Source organism: Oncorhynchus masou, chromosome 9 (genome assembly GCF_036934945.1).
Source record: "Oncorhynchus masou masou isolate Uvic2021 chromosome 9, UVic_Omas_1.1, whole genome shotgun sequence".
NCBI lineage: Eukaryota > Metazoa > Chordata > Actinopteri > Salmoniformes > Salmonidae > Oncorhynchus > Oncorhynchus masou.
Window position 1 is genome coordinate 3949354 of NC_088220.1, and position 20594 is coordinate 3969947.

A 20594-nucleotide genomic window follows, 5' to 3' on the forward strand; every position below is an offset into this window, starting at 1 on the left:
TCTCTCTCTGTTCTCTCTCTCTCTGTTCTCTCTCCTTTCTCTCTCTCCTGTCTCTCTCTTCTTTCTCTCTCAGTTCTCTCCTTTCTGTCTCTGTTCTCTCTCTCTGTTCTCTCTCCTTTCTCTCTCTCCTGTCTCTCTCTTCTTTCTCTCTCAGTTCTCTCCTTTCTGTCTCTGTTCTCTCTCTGTTCTCTCTGTTCTCTCTCCTTTCTCTCACCGTTCTCTCTCCGTTCTCTCTGTTCTCTCTCTGTTCTCTCTCTCTGTTCTCTCTCAAATGAAATCAAATTTTATTTGTCACATACACATGGTTAGCAGATGTTAATGCGAGTGTAGCGAAATGCTTGTGCTTCTAGTTCCGACAATGCAGTAATAACCAACAAGTAATCGAACTAACAATTCCTAAACTACTGTCTTATACACAGTGTAAGGGGATAAAGAATATGTACATAAGGATATATGAATGGGTGATGGTACAGAGCAGCATAGGCAAGATGCAGTAGATGGTATCGAGTACAGTATATACATATGAGATGAGTATGTAAACAAAGTGGCATAGTTAAAGTGGCTAGTGATACATGTATTACATAAGGATGCAGTCGATGATATAGAGTACAGTATATACGTATGCATATGAGATGAATAATGTAGGGTAAGTAACATTATATAAGGTAGCATTGTTTAAAGTGGCTAGTGATATATTTACATCATTTCCCATCAATTCCCATTATTAAAGTGGCTGGAGTTGAGTCAGTGTCAGTGTGTTGGCAGCAGCCACTCAATGTTAGTGGTGGCTGTTTAACAGTCTGATGGCCTTGAGATAGAAGCTGTTTTTCAGTCTCTCGGTCCCAGCTTTGATGCACCTGTACTGACCTCGCCTTCTGGATGATAGCGGGGTGAACAGGCAGTGGCTCGGGTGGTTGATGTCCTTGATGATCTTTATGGCCTTCCTGTAACATCGGGTGGTGTAAGTGTCCTGGAGGGCAGGTAGTTTGCCCCCGGTGATGCGTTGTGCAGACCTCACTACCCTCTGGAGAGCCTTACGGTTGAGGGCGGAGCAGTTGCCGTACCAGGCGGTGATACAGCCCGCCAGGATGCTCTCGATTGTGCATCTGTAGAAGTTTGTGAGTGCTTTTGGTGACAAGCCGAATTTCTTCAGCCTCCTGAGGTTGAAGAGGCGCTGCTGCGCCTTCTTCACGATGCTGTCTGTGTGAGTGGACCAATTCAGTTTGTCTGTGATGTGTATGCCGAGGTACTCCTTTCTCTCTCTCCTGTCTCTCTCTTCTTTCTCTCTCAGTTCTCTCTCCTTTCTCTCTCTGTTCTCTCTCTGTTCTCTCTGTTCTCTCTCATTTCTCTCTCCGTTCTCTCTCTGTTATCTCTCTGTTCTCCTTCCTTTCTCTATGCTTTCTCTCTCTCTGTTCTCTCTCCTTTCTCCCCAGAAGCAGTGTTGTTGCCAGGAAATTAGAGGAGTCTTCTTTCATGTAAATTGATTGCCTAGATCCGAACTATGTGGTTGATTGTTAATGTTCTATAGGTCACTGTCCTCACATACTGTATATACACCGCCTGACCCCATAACCACATACCCTCCCCCTGACCCCATAACCACACACCCTCTTCCTGACACCATAACAACATACCCTCCCCCTGACCCCCTAACCACACACCACACACCCTCCCCCTGACCCCATAACCACACACCACACACCCTCCCCTGACCCCACTACCACACACCCTCCCCTGACACCATAACGACACACCCTCCCCCCTGACCCCGCTACCACACACCCTCCCCCTGACCCCACTACCAAACACCCTCCCCCTGACCCCGCTACCACACACCCTCATCCTGACCCCACTACCACACACCCTCCCCCTGACCCCACTACCACACACCCTCCCCCTGACCCCACTACCACACCCTCCCCTGACCCCACTTCCACACACCCTCCCCCTGACCCCACTACCACACACCCTGACCCCCTGACCCCACTCCCCTGACCCCACACCACCCTCCCCTGACCCCACTACCACACGCCCTCCCCCTGACCCCACTACCAAACACCCCCTCCACACGCCCTCCCCCTGACCCCACTTCCACACACCCTCCCCCTGACCCCATAACCACACCCTCCCCCTGACCCCACTACCACACACCCTCCCCCTGACCCCACTACCACACACCCTCCCCCTGACCCCACTACCACACGCCCTCCCCCTGACCCCACTACCACACACCCTCCCCCTGACCCCACTACCACACACCCTCCCCTGACCCCACTACCACACACCCTGACCCCCTCCCCCTGACCCCACTACCACACACCCCTCCCCTGACCCCACTACCACACACCCTCCCCCTGACCCCACTACCACACACCCTCCCCCTGACCCCACTACCACACCCCTGACCCCCTGACCCCACTACCACACCCCTCTGACCCCACTACCACACACTCTCCCCCTGACCCCCTGACCCCACTACCACACACCCTCCCCCTGACCCCCTGACCCCACTACCACACACCCTCCCCCTGACCCCACTACCACACACCCTCCCCCTGACCCCCACTACCACACACCCTCCCCCTGACCCCACTAACCACACACCCTCCCCCTGACCCCATAACCACACACCCCTCTACCAACCCCTGACCCCACTACCACACACCCTCCCCTGACCCCTCTACCACACACCCTCCCCTGACCCCATAACCACACACCCTCCCCTGACCCCACTACAACACACCCTCCCCCTGACCCCACTACCACACACCCTCCCCCTGACCCCATAACCACACACCCTCCCCCTGACCCCACTACCACACACCCTCCCCTGACCCCACTACAACACACCCTCCCCCTGACCCCACTACCACACACCCTCCCCCTGACCCCACTAACCCTCCCCCTGACCCCACACCACACACCCTCCCCTGACCCCCTCTACAACACACCCTCCCCCTGACCCCACTACCACACACCCTCCCCTGACCCCACCCTCCCCCTGACCCCACTACACACCCTCCCCTGACCCCACTACCACACACCCTCCCCTGACCCCACTACACACACCCTACAACACACCCTCCCCCTGACCCCCTACCACACACCCTCCCCTGACCCCACTAACACACACCCTCCCCTGACCCCCTGACCCCATACCCCACACACCCTCCCCCTGACCCCACCCACACCCTCCCCTGACAACACACACCCTCCCCCTGACCCCACTACAACACACCCTCCCCCTGACCCCACACACACCCTCCCCCTGACCCCACTAACCACACACCCTCCCCCTGACCCCACTACCACACACCCTCCCCTGACCCCACTACCACACACCCTCCCCTGACCCCATACCACACACCCTCCCCCTGACCCCACTAACCACACACCCTCCCCCTGACCCCACAACCACACACCCTCCCCTGACCCCACTACCACACACCCTCCCCCTGACCCCACTACCACACACCCTCCCCCTGACCCCACTACCACACACCCTCCCCCTGACCCCACAACCACACACCCTCCCCTGACCCCAAACCACACACCACACACCCTCCCCTGACCCCATAACCACAAAACACCCTCCCCCTGACCCCAAAACCACACACACACCTCCCCCTGACCCCACTACAACACACCCTCCCCTGACCCCAAAACCACACCCTCCCCCTGACCCCACCCTAACCCCACACACCCTCCCCCTGACCCCACTACCACCACACACCCCCCCCCCCTGACCCCACTAACCACACACCCCATAACCACACACCCCCCCTGACCCCACTACCACACACCCTCCCCCTGACCCCACTACCACACACCCTCCCCCTGACCCCCTAACCACACACCCTCCCCTGACCCCACTAACCACACACCCTCCCCCTGACCCCACTACCACACACCCTCCCCTGACCCCACTAACCACACACCCTCCCCCTGACCCCACTACCACACACCCCCTGACCCCACTACCACACACCCTCCCCCTGACCCCACTACCACACACCCTCCCCCTGACCCCCCCTCCCCTGACCCCACACCCTCCCCCTGACCCCATAACCACACACCCTCCCCCTGACCCCACTACAACACCCTCCCCCTGACCCCTCTACACACACCCTCCCCCTGACCCCACTACCACACACCCTCCCCTGACCCCATAACCACACACCCTCCCCTGACCCCACTACCACACACCCTCCCCCTGACCCCACTACAACACACCCTCCCCCTGACCCCTAACCACACACCCTCCCCTGACCCCATAACCACACACCTCCCCTGACCCCCTACCACACCCTCCCCTGACCCCACTACCACACACCCTCCCCCTGACCCCACTAACACACACCCTCCCCTGACCCCACACCACACACCCTGACCCCCCTGACCCCATAACCACACACCCTCCCCCTGACCCCACCACAACCACACACCCTCCCCTGACCCCACTACCACACACCCTCCCCCTGACCCCATAACCACACACCCTCCCCCTGACCCCACTAACCACACACCCTCCCCCTGACCCCACTACCACACACCCTCCCCTGACCCCACTACCACACACCCTCCCCCTGACCCCACTAACCACACACCCTCCCCTGACCCCCTGACCCCTCCCCCTGACCCCTAACCACACACCCTCCCCCTGACCCCACTACCACACACCCTCCCCTGACCCCACAACCACACACCCCTCCCCTGACCCCACTACCACACACCCTCCCCTGACCCCATAACCACACACCCTCCCCTGACCCCACTACCACACACCCTCCCCTGATAACCACACACCCTCCCCCTGACCCCTCTACCCCACTACACCCTCCCACACACCCTCCCCTGACCCCACTACCACACACCCTGACCCCCCCTGACCCCCCCTAACCAACACACCCTCCCCTGACCCCTGACCCCATGACCCCACCACACACCCTCCCCTGACCCCACTACCACACACCACTACCACACACCCTCCCCTGACCCCACTACCACACACCCTCCCCTGACCCCACTACCACACCTCCCCCCCCCTGACCCCACAACCACACACCCTCCCCCTGACCCCACAACCACACACCCTCCCCCTGACCCCACTACCACACACCCTCCCCCTGACCCCACTACACCCTCCCCCACACACCCTCCCCCTGACCCCACCCTCCCCTGAACTACCACACACCCTCCCCCTGACCCCACAACCACACACCCTCCCCCTGACCCCACAACCACACACCCTCCCCCTGACCCCACTACCACACACCCTCCCCTGACCCCACCCTCCCCCTGACCTACACACCCTCCCCTGACCCCACTAACCACACACCCTCCCCCTGACCCCATACCACACACCCTCCCCCTGACCCCACTACCACACACCCTCCCCCCCCTGACCCCACTACCACACACCCTCCCCCTGACCCCACTACCACACACCCTCCCCCTGACCCCACTACCACACACCCTCCCCCTGACCCCACTACCACACACCCTCCCCTGACCCCACCCTCCCCTAACCACACACCCTCCCCCTGACCCCAAAACCACACCACCCCTCCCCCTGACCCCACTACACACACCCTCCCCCTGACCCCACTACCACACACCCTCCCCTGACCCCACTACCACACACCCTCCCCCCCCTGACCCCACTAACCACACACCCTCCCCCTGACCCCATAACCACACACCCTCCCCCTGACCCCACTACCACACACCCTCCCCCTGACCCCACTACCACACACCCTCCCCTGACCCCATAACCACACACCCTCCCCCCCTGACAACCCCTGACCCCCATAACCCCCCACACACCCTCCCCCTGACCCCACCCTCCCCCTGACCACACACCCTCCCCCTGACCCCACTACCACACACCCTCCCCTGACCCCATAACCACACACCCTCCCCCTGACCCCATAACCACACACCCTCCCCCTGACCCCACACCACACACCCTCCCCCTGACCCCACTACCACACACCCTCCCCCTGACCCCATAACCAAACACCCTCCCCTGACCCCACTACCACACACCCTCCCCCTGACCCCATAACCACACACCCTCCCCTGACCCCATAACCACACACCCTCCCCCTGACCCCACTACCACACACCCTCCCCTGACCCCACTACCCACACCCTCCCCCAACTACCACACACCCCCTCCCCCTGACCCCACTACACACACACCCTCCCCTGACCCCACTACCACACACCCTCCCCCTGACCCCACTACCACACACCCTCCCCTGACCCCATAACCACACACCCTCCCCCTGACCCCACTACCACACACCCTCCCCCTGACCCCACTACCACACACCCTCCCCCTGACCCCATAACCACACACCCTCCCCCTGACCCCACTACAACACACTGACCCCCCACACACCCCCCCTGACCCCACTACCACACACCCTCCCCCTGACCCCATACCACACAACCCCCTACAACACACCCTCCCCCCTGACCCCTCTACCACACACCCTCCCCCTGACCCCACTACCACACACCCTCCCCCTGACCCCACTAACCACACACCCTCCCCTGACCCCATCTACCACACACCCTCCCCTGACCCCACTACACCACACACCCTCCCCCTGACCCCATAACCACACACCCTCCCCCTGACCCCATAACCACACACCCTCCCCCTGACCCCACTACCACACACCCTCCCCCTGACCCCATAACCACACACCCTGACCCCCCCTGACCCCACCCCACTACCACACACCCTCCCCCTGACCCCTCTACCACACCCCCCCCCTGACCCCACTACCACACACCCCCCTGACCCCACTACCACACACCCTCCCCCTGACCCCACTACCACACACCCTCCCCTGACCCCACACACCCTCCCCTGACCTACACACCCTCCCCCTGACCCCACACACACCACCACCCTACCACACACCCCCCCTGACCCCACTACCACACACCCTCCCCCTGACCCCACTAACCACACACCCTCCCCCTGACCCCACACACCCTCCCCCACCACACCCTCCCCCTGACCCCACTACCACACACCCTCCCCCTGACCCCTCTAACCACACACCCTCCCCCTGACCCCACAACCACACACCCTCCCCCTGACCCCATAACCACACACCCTCCCCTGACCCCACTACAACACACCCTCCCCTGACCCCATAACCACACACCCTCCCCCTGACCCCACAACCACACACCCTCCCCCTGACCCCACACACCCACCCCTAACCACACACCCCCCTGACCCCATAACCACACACCCTCCCCCTGACCCCACTACCACACACCCTCCCCCAGACCCCACAACCACACTCCCCTCCCCCTGACCCCACCCTCCCCCTAACCACACACCCTCCCCCTGACCCCTCTACACACACCCTCCCCCTGACCCCTAACCACACACCCTCCCCCTGACCCCACAACCACACACCCTCCCCCTGACCCCATAACCACACACCCTCCCCCTGACCCCACAACCAACACCTCCCCCTGACCCCACTACCACACACCCTCCCCCTGACCCCACTACCACACACCCTCCCCCTGACCCCATAACCACACACCCTCCCCCTGACCCCACTACCACACACCCTCCCCCTGACCCCTCTACAACACACCCTCCCCCTGACCCCTACTACACACACACCCTCCCCCTGACCCCACTACCACACACCCTCCCCCTGACCCCATAACCACACACCCTCCCCCTGACCCCACTACCACACACCCTCCCCCTGACCCCACTACACACACCCTCCCCACACACCCCATAACCACACACCCTCCCCCTGACCCCATAACCACACACCCACACCCTCCCCCTGACCCCCTGACCCCACTGACCCCATAACCACACCCCTCCCCCTGACCCCAAACCACACACCCTCCCCCTGACCCCACTACAACACACCCTCCCCCTGACCCCATAACCACACACCCACCCCCCCTGACCCCACTAACCACACACCCTACCACCCCCTGACCCCATAACCACACACCCTCCCCCTGACCCCACAACCACACACCCTCCCCCTGACCCCATAACCACACACCCTCCCCCTGACCCCACAACCACACACCCTCCCCTGACCCCCCACATAACCACACACCCTCCCCCTGACCCCACTACAACACACCCTCCCCCCCCCTGACCCCATAACCACACACCCTCCCCCTGACCCCATAACCACACACCCTCCCCCTGACCCCATAACCACACACCCTCCCCCTGACCCCACAACCACACACCCTCCCCCTGACCCCACTACCACACACCCTCCCCCTGACCCCACAACCACACACCCTCCCCCTGACCCCATAACCACACACCCTCCCCCTGACCCCATAACCACACACCCTCCTCCCCCTGACCCCATAACCACACACCCTCCCCCTGACCCCACTAACAACACACCCTCCCCCTGACCCCATAACCACACACCCCATAACCACACCCCCTGACCCCACTACCACACACCCTCCCCTGACCCCACTAACCACACACCCTCCCCTGACCCCATAACCACACACCCTCCCCCTGACCCCACTACCACACACCCTCCCCCTGACCCCACCCTCCCCCTGACCCCATAACCACACACCCTCCCCCTGACCCCTCTACAACACACCCTCCCCCTGACCCCATAACCACACACCCTCCCCCTGACCCCACAACCACACACCCTCCCCCTGACCCCATAACCACACACCCTCCCCCTGACCCCACTAACCACACACCCTCCCCCTGACCCCATAACCACACACCCTGACCCCCTGACCCCATAACCACACACCCTCCCCCTGACCCCATAACCACACACCCTCCCCTGACCCCACTACCACACACCCTCCCCTGACCCCATAACCACACACCCTCCCCTGACCCCACTACTAACACACCCTCCCCCTGACCCCACTACACACACCCTCCCCCTGACCCCACTACAACACACCCTCCCCCTGACCCCATAACCACACACCCTCCCCCTGACCCCATAACCACACACCCTCCCCCTGACCCCACTACACACACACACAACACACCCCCCTGACCCCACTAACCACACACCCTCCCCCTGACCCCATAACACACACCTCCCCCCTCCCCCTGACCCCCTGACTACAACACACCCTCCCCCTGACCCCACTACCACACACCCTCCCCCTGACCCCACCCCCCCCTGAACCACACACCCTCCCCCTGACCCCACTACAACACACCCTCCCCCTGACCCCATAACACACCCTCCCCCTGACCCCACTACAACACACCCTCCCCCTGACCCCATAACCACACACCCTCCCCCTGACCCCACTACAACACACCCCTGACCCCCCTGACCCTCCCCCTGACCCCTCTACAACACACCCTCCCCTGACCCCACTACCACACACCCTCCCCCTGACCCCACTACCACACACCCTCCCCCTGACCCCATAACAACACACCCTCCCCCTGACCCCATAACCACACACCCTCCCCCTGACCCCATAACCACACACCCTCCCCCAGACCCCACTACCACACCCTCCCCCTGACCCCATAACCACACACCCTGACCCCCTGACCCCACCCCTAACAACACACCCTCCCCCTGACCCCTCTACAACACACCCTCCCCCTGACCCCACTAACAACACACCCTCCCCCTGACCCCTCTAACCACACACCCTCCCCCTGACCCCACTACCAACACCCTCCCCCACCCCCTCCCCCTGACCCCTCTAACCACACACCCTCCCCCTGACCCCACTACAACACACCCTCCCCCTGACCCCTCTACAACACACCCTCCCCCTGACCCCACTACAACACACCCTCCCCCTGACCCCACTACAACACACTGAACACACGCCCTCCCCCTGACCCCCCTACAACACCCCTGACCCCATAACCACACACCCTCCCCCTGACCCCTACAACACACCCTCCCCTGACCCCATAACCACACACCCTCCCCCTGACCCCTCTACAACACACCCTCCCCTGACCCCACTACAACACACCCCCTCCCCCTGACCCCATAACCACACACCCTCCCCCTGACCCCACTACAACACACCCTCCCCCTGACCCCATAACCACACACCCTCCCCCTGACCCCACTACAACACACCCTCCCCCTGACCCCATAACCACACTTCAGCCTGTCTATCCCCAGGATGGGCTCCAGATGGATGAAGCACTCAGAGCCGTACTGCTGTCTCAAACACACACACACACACACACACACACACACACACACCCTGCCCCTAACCCCACACTCTCTCTCTATCCCCAGGACGTCTTGATGATGGGGGAGGAGTTGATCTCAGAGCCATATTACTGTCAGTTGGAGGCAGAGACGTGCAGAGTGTTCTCGGAGCAGTTGGGTCGTTTCTCTCTGGTGGGAGAATCTCTAAACATGTCCGCAGCTAAGCGTCTCCGTCTGGTGCTCTTCTCTGACGCATACTGCTCTACCCTAGAGTATAACATCAGAGTCTACTGCATGGATGATACACAAGATGTCTTCAAGGTAAGGAACCTAGATACACACACACCTTTAGAACCCCACAGAGGTGTTGTTTCATCCACACGCCTTTAGAACCCCACAGAGGTGGTTTCACACACCTTTAGAACCCCACAGAGGTGGTTTCACACACCTTTAGAACCCCACAGAGGTGGTTTCACACACCTTTAGAACCCCACAGAGGTGCTGTTTCATCCACACACCTTTAGAACCCCACAGAGGTGGTTTCACACACCTTTAGAACCCCACAGAGGTGTTGTTTCATCCACACACCTTTAGAACCCCACAGAGGTGTTGTTTCATTCACACCCCTTTAGAACCCCACAGAGGTGTTGTTTCATCCACACACCTTTAGAACCCCACAGAGGTGGTTTCACACACCTTTAGAACCCCACAGAGGTGGTTTCACACACCTTTAGAACCCCACAGAGGTGTTGTTTCATCCACACACCTTTAGAACCCCACAGAGGTGGTTTCACACACCTTTAGAACCCCACAGAGGTGTTGTTTCACACACCTTTAGAACCCCACAGAGGTGTTGTTTCATCCACACACCTTTAGAACCCCACAGAGGTGGTTTCACACACCTTTAGAACCCCACAGAGGTGGTTTCACACACCTTTAGAACCCCACAGAGGTGTTGTTTCATCCACACACCTTTAGAACCCCACAGATGTGGTTTCACACACCTTTAGAACCCCACAGAGGTGGTTTCACACACCTTTAGAACCCCACAGAGGTGGTTTCACACACCTTTAGAACCCCACAGAGGTGTTGTTTCATCCACACACCTTTAGAACCCCACAGAGGTGGTTTCACACACCTTTAGAACCCCACAGAGGTGGTTTCACACACCTTTAGAACCCCACAGAGGTGTTGTTTCATCCACACACCTTTGGAGCCCCACAGAGGAAGCTTGAATGATCTAGTGTGTGTGTGTGCGTGCGTGCCTGTCTGTCTGTCTGTCTGTCTGTGCCCAACTTAAAGTACCCCCCCCCCATTAGCCCTTGTCAAAAGCAGTGCACTATATATGAAATAGGGTGGCGTTTGGGACGAGCCAATGAGTGTTCTGAGAGGTTCATGTATCTGCTAAATTAATGTCTCTCTTTGTTACGAATGATAGAGCTGTGTGATGTCTGGATTACCAAACAACAGCACTACGTTTTAAATCACCCTGTAAAAACTACAATCCCTAGATAGGCTGTGGCTTACCACAGCAACGAGAGAATGAGAGAGATGGAGAGGCTGGTGCACTTTGGGGCCAGAGGGAGAGGGGGAGAGTGGGAGAGGGGGAGAGTGTGCCAGGGGGAGAGGGGGCCAGGGGAAGAAGGGGAGAGTGGGCCAGGGGAAGAGGGGGGAGGGGGCCAGGGGGAAGAGGGGGAGAGTGGGCCAGGGGAAGAGGGGGAGAGGGGGCCAGGGGGAGAGGGTGATAGGTCTCCAATACATTGAATGAACTACAGGACAAAATACAAACCCTCCAACACCTGTAGTGTTAATGGTATCCAAAATTAAATGATAAAATATACAAACCACAAATTCCAGTTGGCTTAAACTCTTTAACATCATCCACGGCTCTGACATCTTCCCCAATATTTGGAACCAAGGACTGTTCACTCCAATCGACAAAAGTGGAGACAAATTTGACCCCAATAACTACCGTGGAATATGTATATATATCAACAGCAACCTTGGGGAAATTCTCTGCATTATCATTAACAGCAGACTCGTACATTTCCTCAGTGAAAACAATGTATTGAGCCAATTTCAAATTGTTTTTTTTACAAAAATACCATTCAACAGACCACGTATTCACCCTGCACAACCTAATGGATAAAGAAACAAACCAAAACAAAGGCCAAGTCTTCTCATGCTTTGTTGATTATTTAACTTCATATGGCTGCAGGGGCAGTATTGAGTAGCTTGGATGAAAAGGTGCCCATTGTAAATGGCCAGCTCCTCAGTCTCAGTTGCTAATATATGCATATTATTATTAGTATTGGATAGAAAACACTCTAAAGTTTCCAAAACTGTCAAAATATTGTTTGTGATTATAACAGAACTGATATTGCAGGCGAAACCCTGTGGAAAATCAAAACAACAAGTGACCTCTATTTTGAATCTCCATGTTCCATAGCCTCCCTTTGCAGGATTTAAAGGGATATGAACCAGGTGTCAACAGTCTTCAGACATAGTTTCAGGCTTTTATTTTGAAAAATGAGCCAGAACGATAACATCGCGTCAAGTGGTCACATGAGTTTTGCTTGCACAACAGGATTTGGACAGCTATTGCTTTTCCCCCTCCTACTGTGAAAGACATTTGCGGTTGATATATTATTGATTATGAATTTTAAAAACAACCTGAGGATTGATTATAAAAAACGTTTGACATGTTTCTGCTGACATTATGGAAACTATTTGGACTTTTCGTCAGCGTTGTCATGACCGCTCTTTCCTGTGGATTTCTGAACATAACGTGCCAAACAAACGTCGGTATTTTGGATATAAAAATCATCTTTATGGAACAAAAGGAACATTTGTTGTGTAACTGGGAGTCTCGTGAGTGAAAACATCCGAAGATCATCCAAGGTAAACGATTATAAGATGTAAGATGATTAATTTGAATTTAATTTTTTGCTTTTCTGATTTTCGTGACCAAGCTTCCTGATGCTAAGTGTACTTAATGTTTTGTCATGCGATCAATAAACTTACACAAACGCTTGGATTGCTTTCACTGTAAAGCATAATTTCAAAATCTGACACGACAGGTGGATTAACAAAAGGCTAAGCTGTATTCCTATATTGCACTTGTGATTTCATGAATATAAATATTTGTAGTAATATTTATTGAATGTCGCGCTATGCTATTCAGCGGTTGTTGATGACACGATTGGGGGATTGCAGCCATAACAAGTTAAAAGCCTTCCACTCAATCTGCTATGCAAATTGATGGAAAGTGGTGTTGGGGAAAAAAACATACGACATTATAAAATCCATGTACACTGACAACAAGTGTGTGGTTAAAACAGGCCCGTGGTGTGAGACAGGGATGCAGCTTGAGCCCCACCCTCTTCAACGTATATATCAACGAATTGGCGAGGGCACTAGAACAGTCTGCAGCATCTGGCTCACCTTCCTAGAATCTGAAGTCAAATGACTTTTTTCTGAATCTGGTGCTTCTGTCCCCAACCAATGAGGGCCTACAGCATCACCTAGATATTCTGCACAGATTCTGTCAGACCTGGGCCCTGTCAGACCTGGGCCCTAAATCTCAGTAAGACCAAAATAATGGTGTTCCAAAAAAGGTCCAGTCACCAGGACCACAAATACAAATTCCATCTAGACACTGTTGCCCTAGAGCACACAAAAAACTATACATACCTTGGCCTAAACATCAGCGCCACAGGTAACTTCCACAAAGCTGTGAACAATCTGAGAGACAAGGCAACGCCATCAAAAGGAAAATAACATTTGATAATACCGATTAGGTGTCACGACTTCGGCTGAGGTCGGCTCCTCTCCGAGTCCGTCGGCTTTCTAGTCATCACCAACATGTTTCCTTTTCCTTTTGTTTTGCCTTGACTACTTGATTACACTTCCCTTATTAAGTTCCTTATTTACCCTCTCGTCGACCTTTCTGTTTCGTCCGTGATTGTTTTGTGCTACTGTGTGTGTTGGAGGGTTTTATACATACGTTATGTTTCCTTGTTGGAGATATTCTGGTTTTGAATATTTTGAGGAAAGACTTTTGTGTTTTCTCAAACCTGTGGCCTGACTCAGACAACGAACCCAGCATTTTATCACATTAGGATCTGGCTAAAAATATTTGAATCAATTATAGAACCCATTGCCCTTCATAGTTTTGAGGTCTGGGGTCCGATCACCAACCAAGAATTCACAAAATGGGACAAATACCAAATCCATAACAAAACCATAATCTACAGAGAAATTATCCTGGAGACGAGTCCCCTAAGCAAGCTGGTCCTGGGGCTCTGTTCACAAACACAAACACACCCCACAGAGCCCAGGGACAGCAGCACAATTAGACCCAAGAAAATCAACTATTTGCACATAATATGACATTTGAAATGTCTTGTGGAACTTCTGTGAGTGTAATGTTTACTTTTACTTTTTATTGATTATTTCACTTTTGTTTATCTATTTCACTTGCTTTGGTAATGTAAAGATATATTTCCCTTGCCAATAAAGCCCCTTAAATTGAAATTGAATTGAATTGAGAGAGGAGAGGAGAAAAGAGGAGGGGGTGTGGGGTGAGTGGATGGGAGAGTAGGGGAAAGCAGGAAAAGAGGCGAGAAGAGGGGACAGAGGAGAGTGGGAAGGGAGAGGAGAGGAGAGGAGAGGTAAGGGGAGGAGAGGACAGGTAAGGGGGGGAGAATGGGAAAGAGGAGAATGAGGAGAGGAGAGGAGAGGAGAGGAGAAGAGAGGAGAGGAGAGGAGAGGGAGAGGAGAGGAGAGGAGAGGAGAGGAGAGGAGAGGAGAGGAGAGGAGAGGAGAGGAGAAGTAAGGGGAGGAGAGGACAGGTAAGGGGGGAGAATGGGAAAGAGGAGAGGAGAGGAGAGGAGAGGAGAGGAGAGGAGAGGAGAGGAGAGGAGAGGAGAGGAGAGGATGAGAGCAGGGGGGTAGAGTGTAGGGGTGTGCTGAGACAAAACCAGTATCATCTGGATACAATTATGACCAGAGTATTTTTTATAATTATCCCTGATCAGAAAAACTAATTTTTCGGGAGCCAGCGTGAATCTTTCTCAAGGCAGTCAGTCATGGGAGGTTCTATCTATGTACATATTCTCACTCACCCTTTAGATTTGTGTGTTAGGAAGTTATTGGGAAAATTGTCAGATTACTTGTTAGATATTACTGCACTGTCGGAACTAGAAGCACAAGCATTTCGCTACACTCGCAATAACATCTGCTAACCATGTGTATGTGACCAATAACATTTGATTTGATTTGAGTTGTGGTCTAAATAGTTCGATTGGCTAGTTTGCCTGTCTGTAAAGAAAAGGCTGGGCTTTATATTGATCCTCCTGCTCTGATTGGATAGATCATTTAGATTGCTGCCACCTGCTCCTATGATAAATCACATGGCGGGGACGTTTGCTATCAAGCTGTGTCAATGAGCATAATATCGAACAAGTTGGGCGAAGGTAGGGGAAAAATGTCAACGCTAATGCACATTATGACTGAGTGACAGCAAACGCGGCTGCCCACTGCAAGTCAAGGAGATACACAGGCACACACCCCTCCGCACGCTGCTCATAATCCTCGGGTTTTTTCCAGTGAGAATGTGCAGGGAGTATTTGGAAGTATTTGGTTCTCCCGGTCGCGGCCGGCTGCGTCAGAGCCTGGACTCGAACCAGGATCTCTAGTGGTAGAACTGGTAGCAGTGCGATGCAGTGCCGTAGACCACTGCGCCACTCAGGACGCCAATCAACTGTCAATTTACGGATACAATTACGAGTATGGCCAAGTCGGCACACCCCTTGTAGAGAGGGAAGGCAACACTATTGATGCAGTATAAAACAACACTGTTGATGCAGTATAAAACAACACTATTGATGCAGTATAAAACAACACGCTATTGATGCAGTATAAAACAACACTATTGATGCAGTATAAAACAACACTATTGATGCAGGATAAACAACAATATTGATGCAGTATAAAACAACACACTATTGATGCAGTATAAAAGTATAAAACACTATTGATGATGAAACAACACTATTGATGCAGGATAAAACAACACACTATTGATGCAGTATAAAACAACACACTATTGATGCAGTATACAAACAGTATAAAACAACACTATTGATGCAGTATAAAACAACACACTATTGATGCAGGATATAAAACAACACACTATTGATGCAGTATAAAACAACACTATTGATGCAGTATAAAACAACACTATTGATGCAGATATTAAACAACACTATTGATGCAGTATAAAACAACACACTATTGATGCAGGATAAACAAACACTATTGATGCAGTATAAAACAAAACAGTATAAAAAACACTATTGATGCAGTATAAAATAAAACATGCAGGATAAAACAACACTATTGATGCAGTATAAAACAACACTATTGATGCAGGATAAACAACACTATTGATGCAGTATAAAACAACACTATTGATGCAGTATAAAACAACACTATTGATGCAGGATAAACAACACTATTGATGCAGGATAAAACAACACTATTGATGCAGTATAAAACAAACTATTGATGCAGGTATAAACAACACTATTGATGCAGTATAAAACAACACTATTGATGCAGTATAAAACAACACTATTGATGCAGGATAAACAACACTATTGATGCAGTATAAACAACACTATTGATGCAGGATAAACAACACTATTGATGAAACAACACTATTGATGCAGTATAAAACAACACTATTGATGCAGTATAAAACAACACTATTGATGCAGTATAAAACAACACTATTGATGCAGTATGAAACAACACTATTGATGCAGTATGAAACAACACTATTGATGCAGTATAAAACACACACTATTGATGCAGTATTAAACAACAACACTATTGATGCAGTATAAAACAACAACACTATTGATGCAGTATAAACAACACTATTGATGCAGTATAAAACAACACACTATTGATGCAGTATAAAACAACACTATTGATGCAGTATAAAACAACACTATTGATGCAGTATAAAACAACACTATTGATGCAGTATAAACAACACTATTGATGCAGTATAAAACAACACTATTGATGCAGTATAAAACAACACACTATTGATGCAGATATAAAACAACACTATTGATGCAGGATAAACAACACTATTGATGCAGTATAAACAAACACTATTGATGCAGTATAAAACAACACTATTGATGCAGGATAAAACAACACTATTGATGCAGGATAAACAACACTATTGATGCAGGATATTGATGCAGTATAAAACAACACTATTGATGCAGGATAAACAACACTATTGATGCAGTATAAATGCAGGATAAAACAACACTATTGATGCAGTATTAAACAACACTATTGATGCAGGATAAAACAACACTATTGATGCAGTATAAAACAACACTATTGATGCAGGATAAAACAACACTATTGATGCATGGTATAAAACAACACTATTGATGCAGATAAAACAACACTATTGATGCAGTATAAACAACACACTATTGATGCAGTATAAAACAACACACTATTGATGCAGTATAAAACAACACTATTGATGCAGGATAAAACAACACTATTGATGCAGATACACTAAAACAACACTATTGATGCAGGATAAAACAAACACTATTGATGCAGGATAAAACAACACTATTGATGCATAAAACAAACACTATTGATAAAAAAACACACTATTGATGCAGTATAAAACAACACTATTGATGCAGTATAAAACAACAAACAGTATAAAACAACACTATTGATGCAGTATAAAACAAACACTATTGATGCAGTATAAAACAACACTATTGATGCAGTATAAAACACACACTATTGATGCAGTATAAAACAACACTATTGATGCAGTATAAAACAACACTATTGATGCAGTATAAAACAACACTATTGATGCAGTATAAAACAACACACTATTGATGCAGTATGAAACAACACTATTGATGCAGTATGAAACAACACTATTGATGCAGTATAAAACAACACTATTGATGCAGTATAAAACAACACTATTGATGCAGTATAAACAACACTATTGATGCAGTATAAACAAACACTATTGATGCAGTATAAACAACACTATTGATGCAGTATAAACAACACTATTGATGCAGTATAAAACAACACTATTGATGCAGGATAAAACAAACACTATTGATGCAGTATAAACAACACTATTGATGCAGATAAACAACACTATTGATGCAAAACAACACACTATTGATGCAGTATAAACAACACTATTGATGCAGGATAAACAACACTATTGATGCAGTATACACTAATGCAGTATAAAACAACACTATTGATGCAGGATAAAACAACACTATTGATGCAGTATAAAACAACACTATTGATGCAGGATAAAACAACACTATTGATGCAGTATAAAACAACACTATTGATGCAGGATAAAACAAACACTATTGATGCAGTATAAAACAACACACTATTGATGATAAAACAACACTATTGATGCAGTATAAAACAACACACTATTGATGCAGTATAAAACAACACTATTGATGCAGTATAAAACAACACTATTGATGCAGGATGAAACAACACTATTGATGCAGGATGAAACAACACTATTGATGCAGGATAAACAACACTATTGATGCAGTATAAAACAACACACTATTGATGCAGTATAAAACAACACACTATTGATGCATTGATGATAAAACAACACTATTGATGCAGTATAAAACAACACTATTGATGCATTGTATAAAACAACACTATTGATGCAGTATAAAACAACACTATTGATGCAGTATAAAACAACACTATTGATGCAGTATAAAACAACACTATTGATGCAGTATAAAACAACACTATTGATGCAGTATAAAACAACACTATTGATGCAGTATAAAAAAACAACACACTATTGATGCAGTATAAAACAACACTATTGATGCAGTATAAAACAACACTATTGATGCAGTATAAAACAACACTATTGATGCAGTATAAACAACACTATTGATGCAGTATAAACAACACTATTGATGCAGTATAAACAACACACTATTGATGCAGTATAAACAACACTATTGATGTATAAAACAACACTATTGATGCAGTATAAAAAACAACACTATTGATGCAGTATAAAACAACACTATTGATGCAGTATAAAACAACACACTATTGATGCAGTATAAAACAAACACTATTGATATAAACAACACTATTGATGTATAAACAAACACTATTGATGCAGGATAAACAACACTATTGATGCAGTATAAAACAACACACTATTGATGCAGTATAAAACAACACTATTGATGCAGGATAAAACAACACTATTGATGCAGGATAAACAACACTATTGATGCAGTATAAAACAACACACTATTGATGCAGGATAAAAAACAACACTATTGATGCATTGATGGATAAACAACACTATTGATGCAGGATAAACAACACTATTGATGCAGTATAAAACAACACTATTGATGCAGGATAAAACAACACTATTGATGCAGGATAAAACAACACACTATTGATGCAGTATAAAACAACACTATTGATGCAGGATAAACAACACACTATTGATGCAGTATAAACAACACTATTGATGCAGTATGAAACAACACACTATTGATGCAGTATAAAACAAAACACTATTGATGCAGTATAAAACAACACACTATTGATGCAGTATAAAACAACACACTATTGATGCAGTATAAAAAACTATTGAATAAAACAACTATTGATGCAGTAAACAAACATAAAACAACACACTATTGATGCAGTATAAAAAACACTATTGAACACACTATTGATGCAGTATAAAACAACACACTATTGATGCAGTATAAAACAACACTATTGATGCAGGATAAAACAACACTATTGATGCAGTATAAAACAAACACTATTGATGCAGTATAAAACAACACTATTGATGCAGGATAAAAAACAGTATAAAAACACTATTGATGCAGGATAAAACAACACTATTGATGCAGGATAAAACAACACACTATTGATGCAGTATAAAAAACTATTGACAGTATAAAACACTATTGATGCAGTATAAAACAACACTATTGATGCAGTATAAAACAACACTATTGATGCAGGATAAACAACACTATTGATGCAGTATAAAACAACACTATTGATGCAGTATAAAACAACACACTATTGATGCAGTATAAAACAACACTATTGATGCAGTATAACAACACTATTGATGCAGTATAAAATAACACTATTGATGCAGGACAAACACACACTATTGATGCAGTATAAACAACACTATTGATGCAGTATAAAACAACACACTATTGATGCAGGATAAACAACACTATTGATGCA

At 50.1% G+C, this 20594-nt stretch overlaps 1 protein-coding gene across 1 annotated transcript in view; it reads left to right on the top strand.

Moving 5' to 3' along the window:
• The window catches only part of LOC135545392 (netrin receptor UNC5A-like), a 517562-nt gene that overhangs the window by 406000 nt on the left and 90968 nt on the right, over positions 1 to 20594 (top strand). Inside the window, 1 exon segment of the mRNA XM_064972999.1 lies at positions 10299 to 10532. Within this exon segment, the coding sequence (XP_064829071.1) occupies positions 10299 to 10532 (234 nt within the window).